The sequence below is a fragment of the Cervus canadensis genome, chromosome 1, assembly GCF_019320065.1.
Source record: "Cervus canadensis isolate Bull #8, Minnesota chromosome 1, ASM1932006v1, whole genome shotgun sequence".
NCBI lineage: Eukaryota > Metazoa > Chordata > Mammalia > Artiodactyla > Cervidae > Cervus > Cervus canadensis.
In genome coordinates, this window is record NC_057386.1 from 24,284,119 (window position 1) to 24,309,467 (window position 25,349).

A 25,349-nucleotide genomic window follows, 5' to 3' on the forward strand; every position below is an offset into this window, starting at 1 on the left:
AAATTCAGGAAATAATTTGATAATAATCTTTAATTATGGGGAGAGGGAGTTATTTTATTAAACCCAGAAATCACAAAAAAGTTTTGAAAAATTCAACTCTGAAATTTTAAATCTGTATATAGCAAAAGAGATGGTAAAGATACTAAGAGGGCAAAAGACAGCAGACGAATAGATAAGGAAGCTGTGGTACATATACACCATGGAATATTACTCAGCCATTAAAAAGAATTCACTTGAATCAATTCTAATGAGATGCATGAAACTGGATCCCATTATACAGAGTGAAGTAAGCCAGAAAGATAAAGACCAATACAGTATACTAACGCATATATATGGAATTTAAAAAGATGGTAACGATAACCCTATATGCAAGACAGAAAAAGAGACACAGATATACAGAACAGACTTTTAGACTCTGTGGGAGAAGGCGAGGGTGGAATGTTCCGAGAGAATAGCATTGAAACAAGTATACTATCAAGGGTGAAACAGATCACCAGCCCAGGTTGGATGCATGAGACAAGTGCTCAGGTCTGGTGCACTGGGAAGACCCAGAGGGATGGGATGGAAAGGGAGGTGGGAGGGGGGATCGGGAAGGGGAACACATGTAAATCCATGGCTGATTCATGTCAATGTATGGCAAAAACCACTACAATATATTAAAAAATAATAATAATAAAGTATACATAAATGAAAAAAATAAAAATAAAAAGTTTATAGCATATATGACAAAATATTGATAGACATATTTTTAATGTGTAAAGAGAAAGGGTGGCATGCATAGGCATTGTACGTATGGTGAAATATAACAGCAGTAAGACTTTTTTCATATCATATGAGAAAACATTAAAAAGAAGAATGCTATCTTGTTCCAATAAGGTAGAAGGAAATGCTGTTGATTGGCATATAAATGGACGAATTCTTTTTAAAGATGAATTTGTCAATATCTATTAAATTTTTAATTATACATTTCTTTTGATCTTGCATATGATAATATATCAAGGAGCTAATAGGACAAATTTGCAAACATAAATATATGGGGATATTTTAAAGCATTGTTTATAATGGCAGAAAATTGGAAACAATCTAAATGTCTTTCAGTATGAGATTGGTTCAGTAAATTCTGACACATTTCCTACAATGATGTGCAGCCGTCAGAAGAGATTAGGTTGATCTTGATTAACTGACATCGAAAGATGATGAAAAAGGTCACAGAAGAGTGTGTATAGTACACACAGATCCCATTTATGTGAAAGAAAAAAAAATATGCTTATTTAAAAAAAATTTTTTTGTACATTATTTTTTCATTTATTTTTATTAGTTGGAGGCTAATTACTTTGAAAAATATATATATGTTTAATATAGACATTTAAAAATATGAAATAATAAAAGTAACTTTTTAAGAAATAATCATGTACAGTCAGAAAAATATTTTTCTATATATAAATATATATGCAGGGGCTTCCCTGGTGGTCCAGTGGCTAGCACTCTGCACTCCCAATGCAGGGGGCCCAGATTTGATCCTTGATCAGGGAACAAGATCCCACATGAAGCAATTAAGACCAAGCACAGCCAAATAAGTAAATATTAAAGACACACAAAGGAACTTTAAAAAATATATATGTGTATATATATGCAAAATATGTATAATAACTATATTGTAAAATTTGTAATATAATAATATTATATATATATCTTCATTTTAGGGGAAGAAAAAATGGTACTATATGCTATGTATTCTATTTTTTTGTAAATATTTGTGGGAGTGTTGCTCTGTACCAGGTTATTTCTCAAAGCAGTTTACTCTTATCAAACACATTTAATCCTCCCAGCAACCTATGATACAGATAGCATATTCCCTATTTCACAGATGAACAACAGAAAGGTTAAGTGACTTGCCCAAGGTCTCACAGCTAGTGAATAACATAGTTAGGACTTGAACCAAGGTAGTCTGGCTCCAGAACCCATACTTTTGGCCACTCTACTATACTATGAGGTAGGCATTACGATCAATGGAGATTCAGAGAGGTGAATTTACTTGTCCAAGGTCCCACAGCTTGTGAAGGATGGAGCTGGTACCCAAGCCTGGATGTGTGGGTCACAAACCAGACTCCAGGGTGCCTCCCAGATCTGAGATCTTCGTGTCCGCCTCTAAGGAGAAAGGGGAGGATAGAGAAATCTGCTCCTGTCAATGGGCTGGCAGGGGCTTTTCCAGTCCCTGTGTGCCCCCTACAGGTGGTAAATCAAACAGCAGGGTCCAGGGTCCAGCCGAAACAGGAAGGATGAGCTCAGGGCCTGAGGGGGTGGACACATGGCTGAGCCCCTTCTCACCCCTTCCAGTTTTCCGTGGACATTGACTCTGACCTGGTGGAGGAGCTACCAGCTGAGATCGAGCTGTGGCTGGTGCTTGTGGCTGTGAGTGCCGGGTTGCTGCTGCTGGGGCTGATCATCCTCTTGCTGTGGAAGGTTAGAACACCCAGCCCGCCACTGGGACTCCCACTCTGGGACCCCCTGCCAGCAGACCCTCACCAACTCTCCCTTCATCTCATTCCTCACATCCATCTCACCCAACCATCACCCAAGTCCTCCCCACTTTCTCTCCAGCTCCCAGTCCTGGGTTAATGGGGGGACTTGCAAGCTGGAAAGGGGAACCAGGAGCTCTGGCTCCTGCCACATCACCAAGCTGGGACTGGGAACCAGGCATCCAGGCTCCCCAGCCCTAAGCCCCAGTTCACGAGTGCTGCTGGCAAGGACCCCCCAGCTCCCCCTGATGGCCCCTCCCCACCTCCTCCCCTCCGCAGTGCGGCTTCTTCAAGCGAGCCCGCACTCGCGCCCTGTATGAAGCTAAGAGGCAGAAGGCGGAGATGAAGAGCCAGCCGTCAGAGACGGAGAGGCTGACGGAAGACTACTGAGGGGGGCAGCCCCCACCCCCGGCCCACCTGGGTAACGCGGCCTCCGGGCCCCCTTCCCCAAGCCCCCAGCTGGCTGGGGCCTCTGACTCTCTCTATCTGCTCCTCTTCCCTTATGGGCCCTGTCTGCACTTCACTCTGTCCCCAGCACCACCCCCAAAGAGCAGGTTAATCTGTCGGTCTCCCCTCCATATCCTGGGAGAGCTCGTGGCGTCTGCTCTCACCAGCCTCCCCACTGAGTCCCTCAAGGACTTGGGACCTCAAGAGGCAGCCATAAACCCTCCCTGTGCCCCTTATGCTTTCTGGGGATTGGAAAGGGTCAAGGCTAGGCCCCATGTTTGTAGGCCACAAGACAGAATTCAGAGTGATTCCATACCCCCATCCCCACCTCCACAGAAGGAGGGAACTAGTAGAGCCCTTACTCCTGAGATCCACCACTTTTCCTCTTGGGAGTCTCTTGGGCTGACAAACTGACCCCTCCTGACTTTGTGGTCACTGTAGATCACCACCTCTCCTAGCCATTCCATCTGCAGTCTAGGTGACTGCCCCTCTGACTCCATCTGCCTCTCCCTCTCCTCTCTGCCTTCCTCAGCTCCTCCTTCCTCTGGGGTCTGGGGTGGGGAACCTTGTCCTCTTCATCTCAAGGCAGGGAGATGGCATTGTGTTTGGGTAGGGGTCCTGGCTTTGAGGACCTCCTGGTGAAGAAGGAAGGGACTGGGCACATCTTCCCGCTGGTTGTAAATGCTTTCTTCTGAAGGCCTCCCTCTTCTCCCCTTCCTCCAGTGTGACTTCTTTAAGCGGACCCACTATTACCGGATCATGCCCAAGTATCACGCAGTGAGGATCCGGGAGGAGGAGCGCTACCCACCTCCAGGGAGCACCCTGCCCACCAAGAAGCACTGGGTGACCAGCTGGCAGACTCGGGGCCAATACTACTGATATCCTCCCTGATTGCACCCTGCTCCCCCAGTGTCCCCTTCTTCTATTTATCATAAGTTATGCCCCAACAGACCACAGGGGCCGCTGCCTTTGGCTGGCACCAGCAGGCTCGGGCACACACACCTTTCAAGTGCATGCACGTGCTATGTGGCCGTGGCCTTCTCCCTGAAGGAAGGCTGGGGCTGTGGCCCGTACATTGCTGAGCACTGCGGCCCTGTGCCCTGGACACATATGAGCACATGTGGGTCCCACTGCTTGTAGACTGTGCTTGTGCACCCCGAATGGTGCATGGCCATGCATGTCCCAGCCTCTACGAGTGCCAAAACCAAGCCAAAGGCCTTCTTCCAGAGCCAGGAGGAAGAGGCCCCCAGTGGGTGACCCTTCCTCTGTTCACACTGGACCCATCATGAGCCACAGGCACTGGATTGACCCTGACCTCGAGATGAAAACTACTGACAAGGAGCAGACCACCAGAGCCCCAGTGCAGCTCCTAGCACCCATGGCAAAGAGTGGGGACCCTGCCTGAGGTCGTCCAAGGAGGTGTTCACAGGATCTGGCATGCTCAGACCAAGAGCAGAATGAACTAGAAAGAAGGTCCCCAGGGTGGCTTTCTTTCATGAATTGCTGAGAAAACCTCTGAACTCAGCCATGGCCATCCCGCGCGCTAGTAGGAAACGCAGCCGGAGGAAACAGAGGTGGACAGGCTGCTAGGCAGCCGGGACATGCTGTGCTGGGACCGCTCTGGAGCATGATGGAATCCTCAGTAGAGTGGGGACCGGTCTTGGGCCAAGGAGATGATGGACGGGTACAGAGCAGATACCACTTCTCACCCACATTACCATCCTGGCCTTGAAGGCCTGGAGGGATCTCCACGCGACCACAGAGGGAGCAACACTTGAATGTAGAACAGGGAGGAAGCCCCATCATGCCCCATCAGCCAGACTCCACTCTGCCCTCTCTGACCGTGGGTTGGAGACCTAGAAGTGGAGCTCTTGACTATCCTTGGCTTTTGGAGCCAGTTCAGCTTTGCCTTCTCACCTGTGGCCCATTCTAGAAGTTGAGCTGTTTCCAGAAAACCTGTCCTGACCCCGGCCTGTTGGCCGGTCCCCTCCTCAGCCCCTCCCCCCTTCCATGGTACTGTAGCAGGGGAGCCCCCTCCCCCTCCTTGTGCCTTCTTTGTGTACAGGCTTCTCACGGCAACCAGTAAACAGCCCCCTGTTTGTACACACTGCATCTGCCTCCATCTACCCCCACGTCTTAGCAACACCATTCAGGCTGATGGATCATGATACCTAGCTTATCCCCCAGTGGACAGAGCCGGGTGCAGGGCTCTGAGAGGTTGGGAGGGTGAAGTTCTATGGCCGAGATAACTGCTCCTGTTCTCAGGGGTGCCCCAGACTTAAGGGATGGTCACCGTCACATAACTGAGATTCAGAACATCAGATGAGGAAAAGCCCTGAGTAGACTGTATGGAATCCAAGACAGCTTCTTGGTGGACACTGTGTCAGCCTGGGGAAGGAGCAGGAGTAGAGATGGTGGCGTGTAGGGTCTGGAAGAGGCAGGAAGCTACTCTGCTGTAGAAGCAGGTAGTCCTGGGTAATGATAGAGTGACGCTGTGTGCACAGGTAGAGAGCTGAGAGCCCTCATCTGGTGGCTACATTCAGATAAGAATCTGTGTTACTGCCTCAGTTTCCCCACAACCAGCCTTAGATACCATGATGGGTAGATCAGATGGTGAACCAGTGACCCAAGGGTGGAAACACTGAAAAGTCCTAGTATCCATTCCCTAGCTCTGGGAGGGAGAACCGGGAGCCCTAGCCTGCTGCAGCTCTTCCAGACACACTTCTGTCCTGAGTTCACAGGCGCAGGGTTGGGTCAAGCTCTCTGCTGCCTCCTCTGTGCTAAGGCTGCAGACTGTGCTTGTGCACCCTGAATGGTGCGTGGACATGCGCGTCCCAGCCTCTGCTAGTGCCAAAACCAAGCCTCACAGACCTGGGGGATGGACCAAGGCTGCTTACCCTGTGACTTCTCTGTCCTAAATTGTGTCACAAGTCCTTCTGTTAATTGTTCTCAAGGACCTTTGACAAGAAGTATTAGTTGCTTAGTCATGTCCAACTCTTTGTGACCCCATGGACTGTAGCCTGCCAGGCTCCCCTGTCCATGGGATTTCCCAGGCAAGAATACTGGAGTGGGATGCCATGTCCTTCTCCAGGGGATCTTCCTGACCCAGGAATTGAACCTGAGTCTCCTGCATTGCAGGCAGACTCTACCGTCTGAATCACCAGGGAAGTCCTTTTGACAAGGCTGGAAATTACTACTCAGAAAAGCCTAGAGGCAGATCTTCAATTCAGCTTCAGCTGCCTCAGACGGCCCCCCTGTGGCAGCTGTCTGCCCTCTACCCTCTCTAGGAGAGCCTGCTGCCTCATTTTCTGTGCTGGGATTTGTCATTGACAGTGAGATGTCTAGTTCCTCCAGGAAAACCCCAGCCCCTACCCAGAACTTCCAGGACCAGTAACCAGAGACCTGAGTTTGTTCTCCAAATCTGGGTTATTCACTAGGTTAGAAAAAACACACATGTAGGTGGTCAAAGCCCAGCTCAAGTTGATCAGAGTTCAGTGCAGCTCAGTCCAGTCCTTTGCCACCACTGAAGAATGAAGTGGGATCTATATATCTCTCTGACCAGTGCACGGGCCCAGCCTCCCATCTCCTGTGAGCACTTGTTTGGATGAAAACATACCATCTGTCTCACACACACTTGCAAAAGTAAGTAGACATTTTCAGGACTGTTGTAGCTATACTTTCATGAAAGAAACATACTGGCAGAGATCCAGCAATGCCCACTTTATAGAAAAAAACCCTGTATTATGCCAAGCTTATTGAGTTCCTTGGAGCTGCAGTACCTCCAAACACTTTAAAAGAAGTATCTTGGCTCTTGTATCAGTTAAAATAAAACAAAACAAACCAACAGATTATTCTCCCTCTCCTGAGCACAGGGCTGGATTGCACTTCCTAGGTCCTCCTGGTTGGATGATGCCATTCTGGCCAATGAGTTGTCACCCGGAGGGAAAGGGATCAGTTCTGGGCTGAGACAGTTAATTGCTGGGTGAGACTCTCCCAGTTCTGCTGCTTCCGGCTCTGATGCTGTGGATGCCTGTGTTGAAGTAAAGCTTCTGTCAGTCTGAGTCCCTGAGAACTCCCTACCAACCCAAGTTGTACATACAGTGGAAAATTTGGGGATTTGTGAGTTTTGTTACTTCTCATCACCTAACCTAACTTGATTGATACACCACTCCATGCCACTCCCATTACCACTCTGCAGGAGAAGTTTGATCCAACTCAGAACCCCCATTAGGAAGTCCAGCTCTAAAGAGAAGATCATGGGAAATCTCTGTCTTTTACACATAGCCTCAGAGGTTACAGCCTTTTCCTTGTTACTTTAATTTTGACAGTAGTAGTAATAGTTGCTATTTATTATTTACTGTGTGCCAGGCACAGGGCTCAGCTTTTTACATATAGGATTTAATATTCTCTTCTGGGCAACTTGAAGACTGCATTCACCAATATCGTCAATGATCTAGTTGCTAGCTGGATGGATTTTGGTGGTCTTTGATATCTCTGTGGCATGTCTTCCCAGTGACTCCAACTTCTTGTTTCACCTTCTTTTCCCTTCAATGTCCTGTATCTGGTACTGGAGACAGAGCAGTGAATAAGACCAACACAGGCCTGCCCTCACAGAGCTTAAAGCCTAGCTGGGGAGACAGATGAGTCAGCAGATGATTACCATGCTGTGTGTTAAGAGCTAAAATAGTGCTAGATCAGGAGGCCTGAGGAACCTTTGGAGGGAGCCCATAACCCAGCCTGGCCAATGAGTTGTCAGCCGGAGGGAAGAGGACCAGTTCTGGGCTGAGACAGTTAATTACTGGGTGAGATTCCCAGTTCTGCTTCTCCTGGCTCTGATGCTGTGGAAGCCTGTGTTGAAATAAAGCTTCTGTCAGTCTGAGTCCCTGAGAACTCCCTACCAACCCAAGTTGAACATATAGTGGAAATGTTGGGGATTTGTGTGTTTTGTTACCTGTACTCCATTCAGCTAGCATTTAGGTCATTGATGATTTTGGTGAGTGCAGAAGAATGGGTAGGTGACAGAAGAAAGAATGATCCATGGGTAGGAGACATCATTTGCAACAGTGGGGAGATTGAAGTCTGGTTCAAGGCACTAGATAAGTATGGGTGGGACTTGAGCAGGGGAGTGTGGAAGAGATGAGGCCAGAGAGTTAAACCAAACCAGATCATGTGAGAACTGGAAAGGCTCCAGTAAGAAGTGAAGGCCAAGGCTGAGAGCAAGGGAAGTAACACCTTCAGATTTGCAGTGGAAAATGGTACCTGAACCTGTTTCCTCAACTGTAAAATGGTGGTAACAGTAGCACGGTAGAGCTGTCTAGAGAATTCAATGAGATGATGCATGCAAAGAGTGCCTGGCGTATGGGATAGTATTCATTCAGCTAAGAGTCCCTTCCATTGTGAAGACTTGCACATAGCTCTGCATTGGTTATAATTGCAGTCTGTTGTAACTATTTAGTTATTTACTTACGCAGCTCTCTCAAACTGAGAAATGAAATAATCAAGGCAAAAGACCATGTCCCAATCCTGTCTGTGTTTCCCGTTCCCAGCATATAAGCCTGGCAACTATTTGGCACTTGATGAGTGTGGGCCAAAGACTGAAGCGAAAAACACCTCAAGTGGGTGGGATGCGGGGACGGGGACGGGACATATCCGGCCAAGAGGACGAGCTATGTTCCCACGAAAAAGGTTGCTTTCTCAGGTCAAATGAGTAGAGAATAATAAAATAAAGGTGGTTTTAAAAGTTCATTGTAGCCGCCGCTAGGCGTTAGTGAGGGGGTTGACTCGGAGTTTTTTAACTGGAAAAGCAAAATGCTGCCTTGTCCTGAGCTGCTTGGATCTTTGTGGAAGTAGGTGTGTTACACGTCTATATTAGGGATTAGCATGGGGTCGCATCCCAATCCATCCACAGTCCGAGTCACTGTCTTCCAGACTGGGAACCCACCAGACGCCCTGAGGGAGAGCAGGTGGGTGGAGATCAGGACAGGTGGATCGGGCCCTTGTGGGCGGAAAAGGATGCGTTGAAAGCTCCCGAACAACCTTGGGGCAGGCAAGTGAAGGAGATTCGGGGAGGGATCGGGGAAACGGAGTGTACGAGGAAAGGGAATAACGGGCCTTTGGGGAGGGAGGGGTTAATCCGGGCTAGGCCGGGAGGAGGAACGCGCGTGGTGACGCCGGGGAGGCGGGCTCTCAGCGCGGGCTCTTGGCGCTGCCTCTCGAAAACAACAGGCCGCTCCCGGCAAACACTGGGTTAAGGGGGCGGGCCCAGGGGGTAGCCACGTGCCGGGGCGAGAGGCTATTGGCTCTCCTGGAGTTGTTTGTGAGACGCCATTAGCGACGTCGGGGCGCTGCAACAAGCCAATTGGCCGGGACTCGGAGCCTAGCTGGGGTCGAGGTGGGGAGGAGGCGGCCGCCGCGGCACCGGGCCGGGCTGGGCTGAGCCGAGCACCAGCGCTGCTCGCGCAGGGTCCAGAGCCCGAGCCCGAGAAGTGGTCGCCACCGCCATGCGCTGGGTCCGCGCGCTGCTGAAGAATGCGTCCCTGGCAGGGGCACCCAAATACATCGAGCACTTCAGCAAGTTCTCCCCATCCCCGCTGTCCATGAAGCAGTTTCTGGACTTCGGTACGAGTGAGCGGGAGGCGGCTGGCCGCGGGGGGTCTGCGAGGGGCGGGAGTGGGGGTGAAGGAGTCCTGGTCAAGAAGGGTTAACTCGGAGGCTAAGGGAGGCCGAGTGACAGGGAAGGTTTGCTTGCAGGAGTTCAGACAGGAAAGAGTTAACGGGGAGGCAGGGGCCGGTTGTGCTTGAAAGGGTTAAGGGCACCCCGGCTGAAGACTGGGCTGTTAGGGGGAAGTGGGGGCCACTGAGAAGGGGGGGTCCACGGTGTCTTCCTGGGTTTTGTGAGGAGTCTTGGAGAGGAGGAGAGGCAGTGCCATTGGAGCAGGAGGTTGTATCCAGGCACTAAAGGGTTACTGGGGATTGTCCTGGCGATTCCAAGAGTAAAGGTCAGAGAGGCAATGGGGGGTGTTGTGGGAGCGACTAGGGGGCATTGCCCGCCCTAGGGGTCTGTTAGCGGGAGGGACTCTTTCAGATGAGTCAACAGGAGAGAGGCCCTGACTGGTACACCTCCCTCCACTGAAAGAGCTGGCCCCCAGCTGTCCTGGAAAGCAAGGACACTTGAAGATCAAATCTACTGTGGCCTGGCCATCTGTCCCCAGCTGGGTAGGGGTCTGGGGCACCGTGAAATGGAGCCAGACAGCTTGTACCCATCCTTAGCTGCCCCTGGGTTCCTGGGCCAGGGTCACCTACCACCAGTGTTCTGGGAGTGGCAAGGATGTGCCAACACGGTGACTGAAACAGGCATTGTGTGGACAGTGTCTGTCCACACAGAATTTCTATGGTGCCAGCTGGGGATTAGAAGGGGTTGCCCAGGTCTCTCAAGAGTTGAGGAGACAGTGCCTGGCTCAGGTTACAGCTGCGTCACTGATGGCAGGGGGCAGGGAGGTGGCAGCCAGGACACAGGGCATCTGTTGCCCGATACTTGTTCACCTGCTTCCCTCCGTATCTGAGCTCCCACCATGTAGGAAAGCTTCCTCAGCCCACTCCCAGCCTCCAGCAGTTGTCTAGTCCAGACTGGACCCCAGTTAACAGAACTGTCAGAGCAGGGAGGCACTCACAGTAGAGTGGTCCACTTGGAGTCCAGTGGGTAAAACAGTTCTTCAGAGGGATAGTGACACGCCCTGGGTGACAGAGTTAAAGGCAGAACCTGGACTTAGAACCCAGGTCTCCTGACTCTAGGCCATGACCTCATTCAGTCCTCTACCCGCTCTTCATCTTCAAGCCAGACCAAGAGTCTGTAAGTATTTGGGCCCCAGTTCCCCAACCCTGTCTACCTCTCAGGTGGGTGGGCATTAATGTAGGGGCAAGTCTACTGTGGACATAAAGACCACCTGGGCCAAGATGATGCCCGGACCCTATGGCTGCAGTGGTCTGAGCATAGCTTCCCTCAGCCAGGGAAGCTCATCTCAAGGTAGGATGGGTTTCCCAGGCTCCTCTGCCCACCTGGCTCAAGCCCCGCAAAGTGAGTGTCTACTAGGAGGGAAAAGAAAGAGAAGAAGTGAGAGAACTTGGGCCAGAGGCAGCACCCAGTGGGCCCAGGGTGGCCCTGTCCCCTGTGGTTGAAGGCAAGCAGGATTCAGCTGGAGGTGGGGAAAGGACACAGCCTCCCTGAGGGTTAGGCTGGGTAGTGTGGCGGTCACTGCTTGGGTCAGGAGGGGCCCTTATCCTGTGCCTCCTTGTCATCTTGTCTCTTCTGAATCCTCAGGAAATGAAGTATTTAGTGACCTGACCCCCTTCCCCACCACTCAGAGGTCTTCTGGCTCCAGTGCTTTGTAACTCTTAGGCTCACCTTTCCCTCTCCCACCAGGGTCCAGCAATGCCTGTGAGAAAACCTCGTTCACTTTCCTCAGGCAGGAGCTGCCTGTGCGCCTGGCCAACATCATGAAGGAGATCAACCTGCTTCCTGACCGGGTGCTGAGCACACCCTCGGTGCAGCTGGTACAGAGCTGGTGAGACCCTCGGCTAGATCCCCGTGCCCCCCACTCCATTGTCAGATGCCCGATGCTCCCAGCCTTGCAGGAGGTGGGGCAAGAGGAGAGGCACGGGGACTTTTGAGAAGTAGGGGAGTTCTCACAGTCAAGTGGGAATCGTAGGCCGTAGCAGGGACTCAGATCAAGCTTCCAGCCTCCATGTCTCTGAGACAGCCCTATACCCACCACCCTCCATTCTCTGGAAAAGGAAATCATCATTTTCACACCAAAACCCAAATCAGGCTCATGGCAGCATTTGCCACCGGCCCTGACCCTGAGAATCTAGCACCTGTTGGATAACATCTAGCTGGGGCAACTTTGTGGGAAACAGGAAGAAGTGAATCTTCAAATTGTATGATCCAAACAGATCAGCCTGTTTGGGATGTTGGAAAACACTCAAATAGACACAAGCTTGGCACAGTACCAACCCCAAAGAGCTTTAGACGGGCAAAGACCAAAAGTTTATTGCACACAGCAGCAGTAGCAGAGAGAAATTCTCAATAAAGTTTACTCAAAAACTTTGTCCAGGGATAAGTATTAAAAACTGAATGACATTAACCAAAGGCCAATCACATGAAGAATAAACAAAAATCTGCTCTGTAACTGGGGGTGTGAGTAGCTAATCGTGGTTAATCTTCAGTGGCATGCGTGCAGAAATCTTTTGCCTGTTGTTCTGGCTATGGCAGGTCTGGTACTACTGTGGTTTCCTTTTCGATTCGGGGCATCCACACCTACGTGGAGCTCAGTGCTGTGTTAGGTTAGGGAAACAGCAGCAGCAGCTGCTGCTCAGGAGCCATCCTCTCATGGGGAGAATAAAAGGGGCAAACTTAAGAGCTCCGTAGTGGCCGGAAGTAAGCGACTGAAGAGTTTGTTTTATTTAAATTAATAGCGAAATAATGTTGCTTTGAAATAACATTGGTTTCTTCCCCTCATTGCAGAATGCTCACTTTGACATTTGGAGAACACAGAAAAGTAGATAAAAGAAAATGTCAATTATTTCCCTCCACCCTTTAACCAAACATTCAGGTTTTGTAAGTGCCCTTTATTGATGCCCTTCCAGCTTTTTTTCTGCGCATGAATGTGCTATAAATGACTTATTCTAACTCAATGAGGATAAAGTAAGAAAAGCCCAGGCACATGGTCTCTGCACAGTGAATTTCAGTTGAATCAGAACACTGTGGGGAAGTTGAAATGGAGGCAGAGAAGAGGTGACATGTCACTGGGCCTTATAAGTTGCCTAAGTGAACTTTGACCTAGAAAGGAGGGAAGAGCATTCAGACCAAAGGAACTGCTTGTGCAAAGGTGTGGAGGCAGGAGAGAGCCTGGCTAGGGCATCTGAGCACTCACTTTATGGACAGAGCACTGTTACTGCAAGTGATGAAGGTGGGTGGGGGGACAGAGGGCAGAGCCTGATTTTCACGTGGCACAATGAGGTCACCGCTCACTGGGGCCTGTCCCTTAGAGGTCCAGGACCTCTGAGCCAACCGGCATTTCCTGCCGTGGGGCAGCGTGGAAGGCATGGGGAGGAGACAGAAGGTGCCATCTGTTCTCTCCAGCTCTCCTCCGGCTCTGTCCAGCTGAGTGACCTGGCTGCCTCTCCAGCTGGTCCTTAACTCCAGGACAGGGCTTCTTGGGCCCCTCCTTGGACACTTGTTTCCTTGAAGAGTCAGGAGATGTGGGGACGGAGGGCAGGGAGGTGCTGATTGCCCGTGATGCCCCCAAGGCCCATAGAGCCCCTTCTTTTTTTAAAAAATATTCATTTATTATGTGGCTGTGTTGGGTCTGAGCTGTGGCATGTGGGATCTTCCTTGTGTCATGGGGGATCTTTCATTGCGGCACGTGGATTCTCTATTTGCGATGCAAGGGCTCAGTAGTTGTAGCACACAGGCTGAGTTGCTCTCTGGCATGTGGGATCTTAGTTCCCTGACCAGGGATCGAACCCATGTCCTTTGCATTGCAAGGCAGATTCTTAACCACTGGACCGTCAGGGAAGTCCCAGAGTCCCTTCTTGAAAATCAGTTACTCACGTCTGGGCTTGGCCTGACTTAATTCTTCTCTCAAAGCTGGGAAGTAATGACCAGCAACAGCAGGAGAGAGCGAAGTGAGACAAGAGGGAATGCTTCCCAGTGGATGATTGATTTAGAGGAGAGCACACCAAGGTATTGCTAGAGTGTGCTGACACAATGAAGAGACAGCCTGCTGAGACTGTTTCCAGAGAATGGGCATCAAATGCAGCAAGAGAGATTGTGGTCTGAGGCAAGGAAGAACTTCCTGAGACAGACCTCCCTCTCCACGGGAACCCCCTTGCCAGTTGGATGATGGAGGTGGTGAAGGTAGGCAGTTCCACAAGAGGAAGGGGAAAACCTACCAGAGAGCTTGGCAAGAGGGCTACTAGCCTCAGAGACCGATGAGTGAGCAGTAAAACCTTTCCTTTGGAAATGGACAAGACTTGTGCACATGCTCTCGGTAACAGTGGTGGCAATAGTTAACACGTGGCAACAGCTAGCGGAGTTTCTACTCAGCTGGGGAGAGGGTCTAGGCAGGTGGGCAAGTGGAGAATTCCTGTTTCTAAACAAACCTGATGTATTATTTCAACTGGACTGACTTGAGGTCATGGGATCCTGTTTTGGAGGTGACTGGAAGGTGAAGGAAAGCCCTGAGTGTGGCACCAGCATGCCTGACTTTGAGGCTTGGCTTTTGTGCCTGCTGGATACTTGACGTTTGGCCAACCACATGGCCCCTCTGAGTCTCAGCTTCCTCATCTGTAAAATGGGTGAGATGCCACTGCTGGATGTGGAAGTACATGAACTCTACACACGAGTGATGTCTGTGATCTTCTGGCAGCGTCACCTTCTGGCCAAAGATGATGTGCTGTGGCAGAGGTTCTCTTAAGAGTGTAGTCTTGGTGGTGGACGACAATGACAGAGGCAGACACCCCTGGAAGGCCTGCTGGCCATCAGGAGCTGCTCTGAGCATGTCCTTACTCATTTACCCTTCACAACAACCTTGCAGAGTAGGCCTTTTTATCATCCCTGTCTTGTAGATGAGGAAACTGAGGTTCAGAGACATTAAGAAACTAGCCTGAGCTCATCAGGTAGTAAGTGGTAGAGCCGGGATTCCAACCCAGGCTGTGTGATCTGGGGGCTGTGCTCTCAAAGGAAAGGGAGTGAGCCGTGTTCTGGAGGAATCAGATATTTCTAAGAAAAGCATGTCAGCGGAAAAGTAGATATTCTTTACAGAGATTATTTGATGGCTAGTGTTGCGGGGGCACAGAGGGGTAACCTTTACATCTCACAGGGGAAAGTGACAGGCTGACAAAGGGCATGGAGTTTGGGGATGTATCTGGAAAAATGGAGGGTTGAGTGAGAGTTGCAGAGTAGAATCAAATGACAGTGAGTCACTCCTGTGGCTAGTAGTGCCTTTGCAGGGGTGTAGTATGGGAAGGGGGTGAGAGTGGATACGACGGCACATTCTCATGAACCTCCCTTGCCTCAGCAAGGTGTGTGGACACCAAACCCAGTAGTCTTTGCCCTTGAAAAGAATGACCGCCTCACTGGTTCCGGGCACCTAGGGCCTGCTCTGCGCCAGGCCCGGGGCTGTAGCCAAAACCTGCCATTGAATCCCTCAGCCATCACTTATGTAATCCGAGTGGATCGGCCACCAGCATCGCCTCCTCTGATCTACTCCTGCTGCTGCGAAGCCCACTTCACACACTGGGACCGGAGAGCAGCACTGTCAGCAATGGGGCCCAGGTCAGCCTGGCTCAGGGCTGTGCCCAGCGCCCCTCCACAGGCAGCTTCCAGATACCAGCACGTCTCCACCTCTCCCCTCCTCACAGGGCCTTTTCCTTGTTTACACCCTGGTCCCCAGCGGCTGTGGACACACACCCCCACAGGCATCCAGACTCACACAGGCTCCCCACTCCTCTGCCCACACAAGCCTGCGTGTGCCTCTTCCCACTCTGCCAGGTATTCATTCCGACATCCCTACACCCAGGCTCACCCACACACACTCAAACAGGCATACATATGCTCCCTCCTCTCACCAAATTCTACCCCTCCCACCTGCCAAATCCAGGGCTCTGGATTGGCTGGAAAGTCCCAGAAGGCAGGGTTTGGGGTCTCCACATGACTTGGTAGAGGGGAGGGGAGGACATACCAGATGTCACCCAGGAAGTCCTGGGCGGCCTTGCTTACTGCTGAGGTCACCAGGCCAGGCCTTCCCTAGTGCTTCACGTTGGCTCCACTGCCTGTTCTGCCAGGCCCAGGGCAGGTGACACATCTATCATTGCATCACTGCTCCAGACTGTCCGTGTCTAAGCCCAGATCTTTCTCTGACCCTCCAGGGTGGGCCGTTTTGGAGCCAGCATCACTCCCTCCTTTCCATTTTCAGGACCACGGGTAAGGTCTGGTCTGCCAGACTCTTGAGGGGTTTCAGGCCCAGTCACGGTTCCCCTGGGAGAATTCTCGTCATCCTCTCCTCTCCCTTCTGGGAGTACACCCAGGACCACTCCCCTGATGGAATGTCTCCCAGAGGAAGGCGGGCAGAGATTCTAATCCCTGCTTCACAATCCAGGAGACTGAGGCCTGAATGAGGCTGCAGCTCTCCCCAGAGCCCTGCCAGCTGGCGCTCCCACTGCCAGTCCATCCTGGTGCCCTTTGTTTTACTTCATGCCACCCCCCTTGGTGGTTCATTAGGCAGCCACAGGGGGTGGGGCCAGCAGCGAGAGCTCTCATCCTGTCACCAACCCCCAGTCCTGGCCCAGCTGGTCAGAGCCCTGTAGTTCCAACCTGCTCCCTCTCTGTTTTGCCCCCTGGGTCTTGGGAAGGGGTTCCAGGGCACATACCCCCCAGCTGGTCTCCTTTCTCTCCTGTCTCTGTTCCTACCATTACATACTTGCAGGTCCTCCTCTCAAATCCCCTCTCCCTCTAAGAATCACATGAGCCTGAAGCTTTCTGTTGGGCATGGGATCCAGGGATCTGGAGTAACACAGGCCTGTGAGAGAGCATTCCAGCTCCGTATGTTGACTTCCTCATCTGTAAAATGGGTCCAGCAGTAGCATACCCTCCACAGGGTCATTGTGGAGGTTTAATTAGGGGAGCATAGAGCAGAGCCCTAGCACAAGGCCAGCACCGGTAGACACTGGTTGCCCTCACCATGGACATCAGCAGCATCACTGTTAGGACCGGTGTAGACAGTAAGCACTTGGCCATGTGGTGTAGACTTGGCATCAGACAGACCTGGGTTTGAATCCCAGTGTGAATGCGTACTATGTGACCTGAAACATATTATCTGCCCTCTCTGAGCTGATTTCCTTATCTGCAAAAGGGGGAAATAGCACATGCTCATGAAGGCTCCTGGGAGAGGAAAGCCCCTGCATAGACTCTGAGCACAGGTGAGCACTGATGGTCACTGGGTAAGCGGCAGCTATTGTTATTCTCCAGGAATTCTGAGGTGAGGGCGTAGGAGGGCCGCTCTGACTGTCTGCTGGGGCTCTGAGGATGGTGAGGGGGTTCCAGGGAGAGCTGATCATCTCTGCTATGAGTGACTCTGCCACCTCCTGCCAGGCGCTGTGCTGGGCCCTGTGTGGGGAGGGCAGGTGGCAGCAGCAGGGCTGGGAAAGCCCCATCTGTTCTCCGTGGCTGTCCAGAGCATGACAGATTCAAACATGGTGTGATTCAGAGCCTGTGCCCAGTGTAACCAAGAGGAGTGTGTCACGTGCCACCTGGGGACTAAGAGGGTGCCCTCAGCTGTTGACAGTGTCTGAACCACTGTTCATAACAAGAGCAAGCATTTAGAGTACTCACTATTTGCTAGGCACTGTGTTGATTATCACACTTCATTCTCACCAAAAAGCAGTGATAGCAGTAGGTACAATACCCTCCCTTTTTCTGATAAGGAAACTCACGCCCAGAGAGGTTCCATGACTTCCCAGAGCCACACAGCTCAAAGTGGAAGAGCCCAGGCTGGGACTTGGCAGATGGCTCTGCCAAGAGCTAGCCTCAAAGCTAGCTCTTTCACCGTCTTCTCTACTGGGTTAAGCAAGAGAGAGGAGAGTGGCAGTAGGTGAAGGGAGCAGGGTATTCCAGGCAGAGAGAACCACAGGACCAGGGGGCTGAGCCCTTTTGAGCAGCCAGCACTGTATAGTGGCAGGAGCGCTGGAGGCCTGTCTTCACTATATCACCTCCCAGCTACGGAACTGCCTCAGGCCTCAATTGAGGAGACTGTGAAATGGGGCTGAATTCTGCTGTTCTTACTGTTAAGGTCAAAGCCCTGCATACATGGGACTTTGGATTATGGTGGGACCTCTTCTAGAGGGACTGTTAGGCCCCCAGGGCCCTCCCTGGTCAGACTCTAGTGGCCCCTCTTCCTGCCAGCCCAAGTGTTTCTGCCAGAGAGAGGCTCAACTGTCTGCCTTCCCCAAGAGAGTGAGCTGCTGCGGACTGGGGCGTTAGTAGGAAAGCAGTGGCTCCCTGCCTCACAGTGGGGATGGGGGGACAGTGGCTCCAGTTTGGCAGCATCTAGGCAGCTGGGCCCCTTCAGGCTCTCCATGGGCTCCAGCCCCACCCCGTGTCAGAGCTGGGCATGCCCAGCCCCCACCAACTCCCCCCCCACCTCGTTTTTCCCACCCACCATTTAAAATCCACTTCCCTAGGAACTGCGAACAGGCTGACAGCTCCTGGTGTCCAGAGTCAGCGTGTGAGGTTGTCTCCTTGAACCCCTGCTCTGTGAGAGCGCTGGGCTGGCCCCTGGGATATAGCAGCCACCCTGCAGGCAGACACTCGGTCTGTTTCCATGACGGCGGGGGAGGCTGAGTGCCTTGCTGTCACCGCTGGTCTTGGGCAAGGCCCCCTCCCCAGTCTGGGCCTCAGTCTTCTCACCAGGAGCCCCGTGGGTGGGGTGGCCACCAAGCCCCTTCGAAGACTGCTCTTCTAGGACAGCAAAGCAAAGGCCCTCTGAGAACCAACAAATTAGAGATTTTCTTGCACAGTACGTTTACTGTGTTGTCGGGAGGAGTCACAGATGGAGCAGAGTGAGGAAATTTGTGATGCAGCTTGTCAACCTGTGTAGCCCATTGCATGCTGCCCACTCTGGCTGCCCCCTGGAGTCACAGGGCAAACGTTGGGTCAGCAGAGTCGGGTGGGCAGGGGCCTGGCCCTGAGCTAAGGTGATGCCCCCTCCCCTCCTGCACAGGTATGTCCAGAGTCTCCTGGACATCATGGAGTTCCTGGACAAGGACCCTGAGGACCATCGGACCCTGAGCCAGTGAGTGAGGCCCTGGCTGGGGGCGGGAGGGCAGGTGTGAGCCGCAGCCCCAGGGGCAGAAATGCCCGTAGGATGACGGAAATGTCCCTGTCTTTGGGTGTATCCAGGGTGAGCGGGGAGACAGCGCTCAATCCTGGTGTGTCTGATGTGGGGGGACCCAGGACCCACCCGGTGGAGCTCCCAGACTGCCAGGCAGGCAGTGGGAGGTCTGGGCGGCCTTCAGGAGGAATGGGCTGGGAAGAGTCGAGTGGGTGAAGGCAAGTGTGGAGAGAAGGGCAGAGCAGGGAGAGTCTGAGGGTGTCCCAGAGCCAACATCTGCCCCCTACCCCACAGGTTCACCGATGCCCTGGTCACCATCCGGAACCGCCACAATGACGTGGTGCCCACCATGGCTCAGGGCGTGCTGGAATACAAGGACACCTACGGCGACGACCCCGTCTCCAACCAGAACATCCAGTACTTCTTGGACCGCTTCTACCTCAGCCGCATCTCCATCCGCATGCTCATCAACCAGCACAGTGAGCGGGCGCAGGGCCGTTCAGTGTTCAGAGGTTTACAGGAAGCAAAACTGTGTCACTTCTTTCTGTGGTACTCATAACCATCTCGTTACACTTGGAAACAGGTGGTTTTCTAGAGTTTCTTATTCTAGGAAAATTAACTATGAGTGTTGCGAAATCACAGCCAATCATTAAATACACAAGATGGTAAAAATTATTTTAACGTATAGCAAAAGAGAAGAATTAAATATAATGTAGAATGTGTGGGAACGAGACTTCTGAGAAGAAGAATGTTTCAGGCCTGCAAAGGTCCAAAACTGGCCTGATTCGAGGTTGTAGGGTCTGGTCAGAGGAGAGAGGGTAGGAGGGTGGGGAGACGGTGTTAGGGTCAGAAGTGTTAGAAATAGAGGTGGAGTCCTGGAGAGCCAGGGGAAGGAGGGAGGGAGCGCTGAGGGACACGGCCCCGCCAACTGCGCCCACCGTTTCTGCCTGTAGCCCTGCTCTTTGATGGCAGAACCAACCCTGCCCACCCCAAACACATCGGCAGCATCGACCCCAACTGCAACGTCTCTGAGGTGGTGAAGGGTGAGTCATCCTCACTGTGCCTGGCCCACAGAGGAGCCCCAGTGAACCCCCACGTTTACCTGGCCAGAGGGTGACCCATTCCCCAGTGGGTGGGGGCCACATGCCCATGGGTTTAATGTTGGTGACACCCACTGTTGATACCAAGAGAATTGCCTGCTGGGGGGAGGCCACCCATTCCCTGATGACCCCCTGCTTCTTTCAGATGCCTATGACATGGCCAAGCTCCTGTGTGACAAGTATTACATGGCCTCTCCTGACCTGGAGATCCAGGAGATCAATGGTGAGCGAATAAGGCTGTGTGTGTCTAAGGGCTGCAGACATGGGAGAGGGAAGTGAGGTAGGAGTCAGGAAACGAGGGAGATGCAGAGCTATTATTATATTACTATTGCTAATTTATCTAGTAAATATTTATTAAGCAGTAAACACAATAGGCAAGGTCCCTGTTCCCATGGAGCTCACATTCTTGGTGTTGGGACGGTTGGGGAACAGGGCCTTTAACCAGTGAGTGAATAATAAACAAGCTAATTTCAGGTCATGATATGTGACAGGAAGGAAACAAAATGAGATAACCTGACAGTCATGGGTAGGAGCAGTGTATTAGATGGGATGTCAGTTTGGCTGTCTTCCCGGAATCCAAAAATGCTTAATTTGAGAGACAGGTTTTCCTCTCGCTAGCCCCTGGGATAGAATGGTCAAAGTCAGCTATACCCCCTCACGTCTCAGTTCCAGCCTGGCGAAGTTTTGGGAAAGAGGATGTGGACGGCAGGGCCTGGGAGTTGATCACACCACTTCCCTAAGTCTGCCAGCTGCAGAGGAGGCTGAGAATTTAGTCTCTAGCTGAGCAGTTACATGCTAGTTAAAACTTTGGGGGAAGTAGGCGTCTATTACTAAAAGAAGAAAGGGAATGATGAACACAGAGGATGGCTACAAGGGTCCTACTTTGGATGGAGTAGTTGAGAACCAGAAGGACCAGTGTGGCTGGGTTAGGATATTGAAGGAGTGAACAGCGGGAGAGAGAGGCTGGGCACGCAGGGCCCGTAGGCTACAGACGGGAGCTGGGATTTTGAGAAACCACTGGAGGTTTGAGGCATAGTCATGACAGGATCTGAGAAACATTCTAAAGATATTTAGAGGTTGGAGGAGGCAGGAGAGGACCCAGGAAGACCAGTTAGGACGTCACTGCAGATTTAGGCAAGGGGAGGGGAAGGCAGCAGAGAGGAAAAGAAGGGGGTGAATTGGATAAAGACCTTGGAGGTGGAGGGGTGAGGAGGACCAGAGACCTGGAAGTTACCTCTCCCCTTCCCACCACCACCCTGCTCCTCAGCCACTCTGGCCTGTGCACCAGAAACCTAAGGCGTTCATGCCTTATGCCTGCAAGTCACGCTGCCCATATCCTAGTCTTCCCTTAAGAGCCCATTCAAGTCCAGCTCCTCTGAAAAGCCTCCCCAGACCTCCCAAAGAGGAGGTAGGCCCTGCCTGCCTCAAGTGGACCTCTAAATTGCACTGTTTAAATTACTTGGGGGCAGAAACCAAAGGGCAGAGACAGGCCACTTTACTTCCGGATCCCCAGGGTCAGGCCCAGAGCCCTGCACACAGCTCTGGGTACAGCACCTGATGTGAAAGTGAGTTGTGCATTTCTCTGTCTAGACTTAAATTTCTGAGAGGGTAGGTCTGAATTTTATTCAGCTTTTTGTCTCCACTTGCCCAGCACAGGGCCTCAGATTCCCTCATTCATTGATCCATTGCACATTTACTGAGCTTCTGCTACATACAGAGCTCTGTGCCAGGCACCAGGAAGATACGCAGTCCCTAAAACCAAGAAACTTTCCAGGTTAGGATGATTCTTAGGAAGTAGGATGCTGGTGTCAGGATCACGTGGGTAGCCCCCTCCCATCTCCCCTGGGTGAAAAAGCTCTCCAGGGGATTCTGGTATCAAGGTGAATGCTAGTAGGCTAAGTATAGCATAGATAGATAGATACTATTTGAGTGGATAAATGATGAATAGATGGATAGATAAACAGTGGATGAATGGAAGGATGGATCTGTACTCTGAATGAATGGATAGATGGAAAAGATAGACATTTGAACAAATGAATAGACTGAAAGACATCGGATGGTTGGATGTGTAGATAGAGGAATGAATAGATGTTGAATGGATATGATTGATGAATGGGTGGATACTGGATGGATGGATGGATGGATAGACACTGTATGATGGATGGATATTACATGGAGAGGTAGATGGATGAATGGACACTGAATGAATGGATGGATGAATGAATGAGCAGATGGATGGACAATGGATGGTGGTTGAGTGCTGGGTGTTAGATGCTGGTGAATGAATGCTGAATGGTGACCTCTTGACAATCTCCTGATCTTTGGTCTGGACTTCCCTGGCAGCATCCAACTCCAAACAGCCAATTCACATGGTTTATGTCCCCTCCCACCTCTACCACATGCTTTTTGAACTCTTCAAGGTGAGGAGACTGGGGGATGTTCCTTTGTGAGGGTGGGGGGTGGTTAGGTCTAGGCTGCTCTCACTGTATCTTATCATGTTTTCCACTACAGAATGCCATGCGAGCAACTGTGGAAAGCCACGAATCCAGTCTCACTCTTCCACCTATCAAGGTCATGGTGGCCTTGGGCGAGGAAGATCTTTCCATCAAAGTATGTGACCTTTGACTTTGAGGGCCAGAGAGCAGTGGGATGGAGACTTCCCTCCTGCCAGGAGATGGGCTTAGGGAAGACGCTGGGGGTGAGGAAGACCTGAGAAGATCAGGGATGGGGTGTGGAGAAAACAGATCTAGAGACCCTGACACGTCCTGTCTCCCCCAGATGAGTGACCGAGGTGGGGGTGTTCCCTTGAGGAAGATTGAGCGACTCTTCAGTTACATGTACTCCACAGCTCCCATGCCCCAGCCTGGCACCGGGGGAACCCCACTGGTGAGCTGGCTTCACTCCAGTTCCCCCCGACCTCCTGAAGAATGCGCGTCAGTCTTCTTGTCTCTTATCAAATTGTCACTCGTGCCCATCACTTGCTTCCCTACTTCCCTTGGTACCTCCATGGGAGGCTGTAGGCTGTGTGTGATGTCAGTCCCCTCTTCGGAGTCTGGGCTTCCTTGTTCCTCCTCCCTCTCCCCAGCCTGCACCTCCCTACCTATCTGTGGGTGTCTGTCTGTCCCCTTTCCTCAGTTCTCCCTGTCCTCTCTCTCTCTCCACTAGTAACTACCTCTCTCTTGGCATTATTCAGCTCACCAGCACCTCCGTGTCCATTCCCAGTGGAATAGGCGGGGCTAAGTGTGGGAAATAGAGAGAAAGAGGTGCCCGGTGACCTGTGCAGACCCCTGACTACCAGAGCCAGCCTCCTCTCCTGCCCTGCCCTGCTCCCCACCCCCACCATGCCCTGCATCCTTCCTCCCTCCACTGGACTGATCCCCTCTCCCCACCATCCCCATCTTGTCTCCCAGCTGTCCCTCTCTCCTGTCTCCTCCTCACCCTGGTGCTGGGAGCCCCCTGTACGACCCCAGCTGAGCCATCCTCACTCCGCATATAGGTCCCTGCAGCTCCAGGGAGCCCAGGCCCAGTGTCTCACTGTGCTCCCTTCTCGCCTCCTTGCAGGCTGGCTTTGGGTATGGGCTCCCCATTTCCCGCCTCTATGCCAAGTACTTCCAGGGGGACCTGCAGCTCTTCTCCATGGAGGGCTTTGGGACCGATGCTGTCATCTATCTCAAGGTGAGGGCCCCTGCCTGCAAACCCCACCCAAGGGGCGGGGGTGGGTTGCTGACAGGTCGGGCCTGTTCTTAGGTTTCTTTTCCATCCCTCCAATCTTTTCCTGATTTCAGACTCAGAATCAGAGCAGAGCTATAGTTCCCCAGCCACCAGGCGCTCCTGAGTTGGCAGGCAGTTTCAGGGAGTCTGTGGTGCAGGAGTAAAGACCCTGTTCTGGGAAGCCTTGACATGTGAGGAACCATGGAGAACCCATTCAGCTTGGGGCGACTGAGGCCCAGAGCTGATGACCTTGTTCAAGGTCACACAGCCTGCCTCCTCCCTCTCCCTCCCTGACCTTTAAAGTGAACAGCCTTTTTAAACGGGCAGGAGCAAGCCACAGAAGGGACGGACGCTTTCATGGGTCTTTCTGGTTTAGTCATCTCAGCCAGTGTGGCGCCTGGCTGGGCTGACGTGGGCCACAGTTAGTGGCCACTGGAGCCCACCGTTGGGAAAGGGTGGTCTGCCAGGGAGTGGGCAAGGTGCAGGAAAGCAGAAGAGGCTGACCCTGATGCCCCTCAGGCCCTGTCCACGGACTCAGTGGAGCGCCTGCCTGTCTACAACAAGTCAGCCTGGCGCCACTACCAGACCATCCAGGAGGCCGGTGATTGGTGTGTGCCCAGCACGGAGCCCAAGAACACGTCCACGTACCGTGTCAGCTAGAAGCTGCCCCACTCACCTACACCCAGGAGAATGGACTGCTGTCTCTGGGTCCGGCCACTGTGGTGACCCTCCCCATTCCCAGCCCCCCCAGGTGCAGGAGGCTCTCCCTGTTGACCAGCTTCTGTCTCTTTGGAAATCACTGCAGTGACCAGTCTGTGGTGGCCCCTAAGTGCCAATCTCTGTCTCCATGGAGACTCCTTGGTGGTCTCCCTGGGTCCAGTCTCTGTGGGCAATGCCTGAGGATTGGAGGATGTCTCCATCCTGATGGGGTGTTCCAGAGATACGTTTCCATGGCAGTCTTCCTCTCTGAGCCCAGAGCTGCCACTTCTCTGCCAGGGACCCTCGGTCCCCCTCACTGCCCACCACCGCCCTGGCCTTCCAAGTGGACGCCCCTGCTTGCCTTACTGTCCTGGCCCATGCCGGTACCCTGGCACTGGTCTGGTGTCAGTGTCGGGAAGGGGCCAGGTGCCTGCCACATCTGGTGTAGTGGGAGGGGATTCTCACCTGGGGCTCACCCCTAAAGCCGAATAATCTGGGAGGACACAGAGGTCAGCCGCCCAGCCTCTCCTCCCTGTCGGTAACCCCAGCAATGTTTCTGCTACTTCCAGAGCCCTTCCCCTGCATGTCCTCATGTGCATACACCTACCCATCGCCCACGGTCCCCCCTGAGCAGACCCCAACTCCCACTGTGCCTGGACATGGTGTGTGCTTGGGGTGGCTTTCTCCCTAGAATGTTGTGTGTATATAGCTAGTTTTATAGCCCCGGATGCCCCTATCCTTCCCCTTAGCACACAGGGGGTTAAAGTTGTGTGCTCCTCCCAGTGGCTATGATGGTGACAGTGACATCTACAGTAAAGAGGAGATGGAATGAGACTGCGGCCCGTCTGCTTTCCTGGGGGAGGGAGATCCTCTTGTACAAATGTATGCAGACTGCAGTCCCTGTGACCAACACGTGACATGCTCCGGACATGACCCAGTGCATGCCAAGCGCAACAGTGGCCACAGCCGTCCGTTCAGAACGCTTG

At 52.2% G+C, this 25,349-nt stretch overlaps 2 protein-coding genes across 4 annotated transcripts in view; both read left to right on the forward strand.

Moving 5' to 3' along the window:
• Positions 1–7,027, forward strand: part of ITGA3 (integrin subunit alpha 3) — a 30,003-nt gene extending 22,976 nt beyond the window's left edge. For both annotated transcript variants that reach the window (XM_043471071.1, XM_043471079.1), the window contains exons 25-27: positions 2,338–2,463; positions 2,799–2,940; positions 3,690–7,027. In XM_043471071.1, the coding sequence (XP_043327006.1) occupies positions 2,338–2,463; positions 2,799–2,909 (237 nt within the window). In that variant the 3' untranslated portion in view covers positions 2,910–2,940; positions 3,690–7,027. The remainder of the gene's footprint in view (positions 1–2,337; positions 2,464–2,798; positions 2,941–3,689) is intronic.
• A 2,282-nt stretch (positions 7,028–9,309) lies between these two features.
• Positions 9,310–25,197, forward strand: PDK2 (pyruvate dehydrogenase kinase 2). Of its 2 annotated transcripts, XM_043471144.1 has the most exons (12): positions 9,797–9,964; positions 10,758–10,815; positions 11,386–11,527; positions 18,743–18,814; positions 19,148–19,332; positions 19,807–19,896; positions 20,099–20,176; positions 22,297–22,373; positions 22,465–22,563; positions 22,732–22,839; positions 23,515–23,628; positions 24,184–25,197. In XM_043471144.1, the coding sequence occupies exons 2-12, from the start codon at positions 10,761–10,763 to the stop codon at positions 24,322–24,324; spliced, it is 1,161 nt and encodes a 386-aa protein (XP_043327079.1). In that variant the 5' UTR covers positions 9,797–9,964; positions 10,758–10,760; the 3' UTR covers positions 24,325–25,197. The 2 variants fall into 2 exon arrangements, with proteins under 2 accessions (XP_043327071.1, XP_043327079.1); XM_043471136.1 differs by lacking the exons at positions 9,797–9,964; positions 10,758–10,815 and adding an exon at positions 9,310–9,584.
• The last annotated feature ends 152 nt before the right edge of the window (positions 25,198–25,349 follow it).

Coding starts and splice junctions, on each gene's coding strand:
- PDK2 (XM_043471136.1), top strand. CDS start 9,467: ATGCGCTGGGTCCGCGCGCTGCTGAAGAATGCGTCCCTGGCAGGGGCA. Junction 22,564..22,731: donor AGGAAGATCTTTCCATCAAA/GTATGTGACCTT, acceptor TGTCTCCCCCAG/ATGAGTGACCGAGGTGGGGG. Junction 23,629..24,183: donor ATGCTGTCATCTATCTCAAG/GTGAGGGCCCCT, acceptor GATGCCCCTCAG/GCCCTGTCCACGGACTCAGT.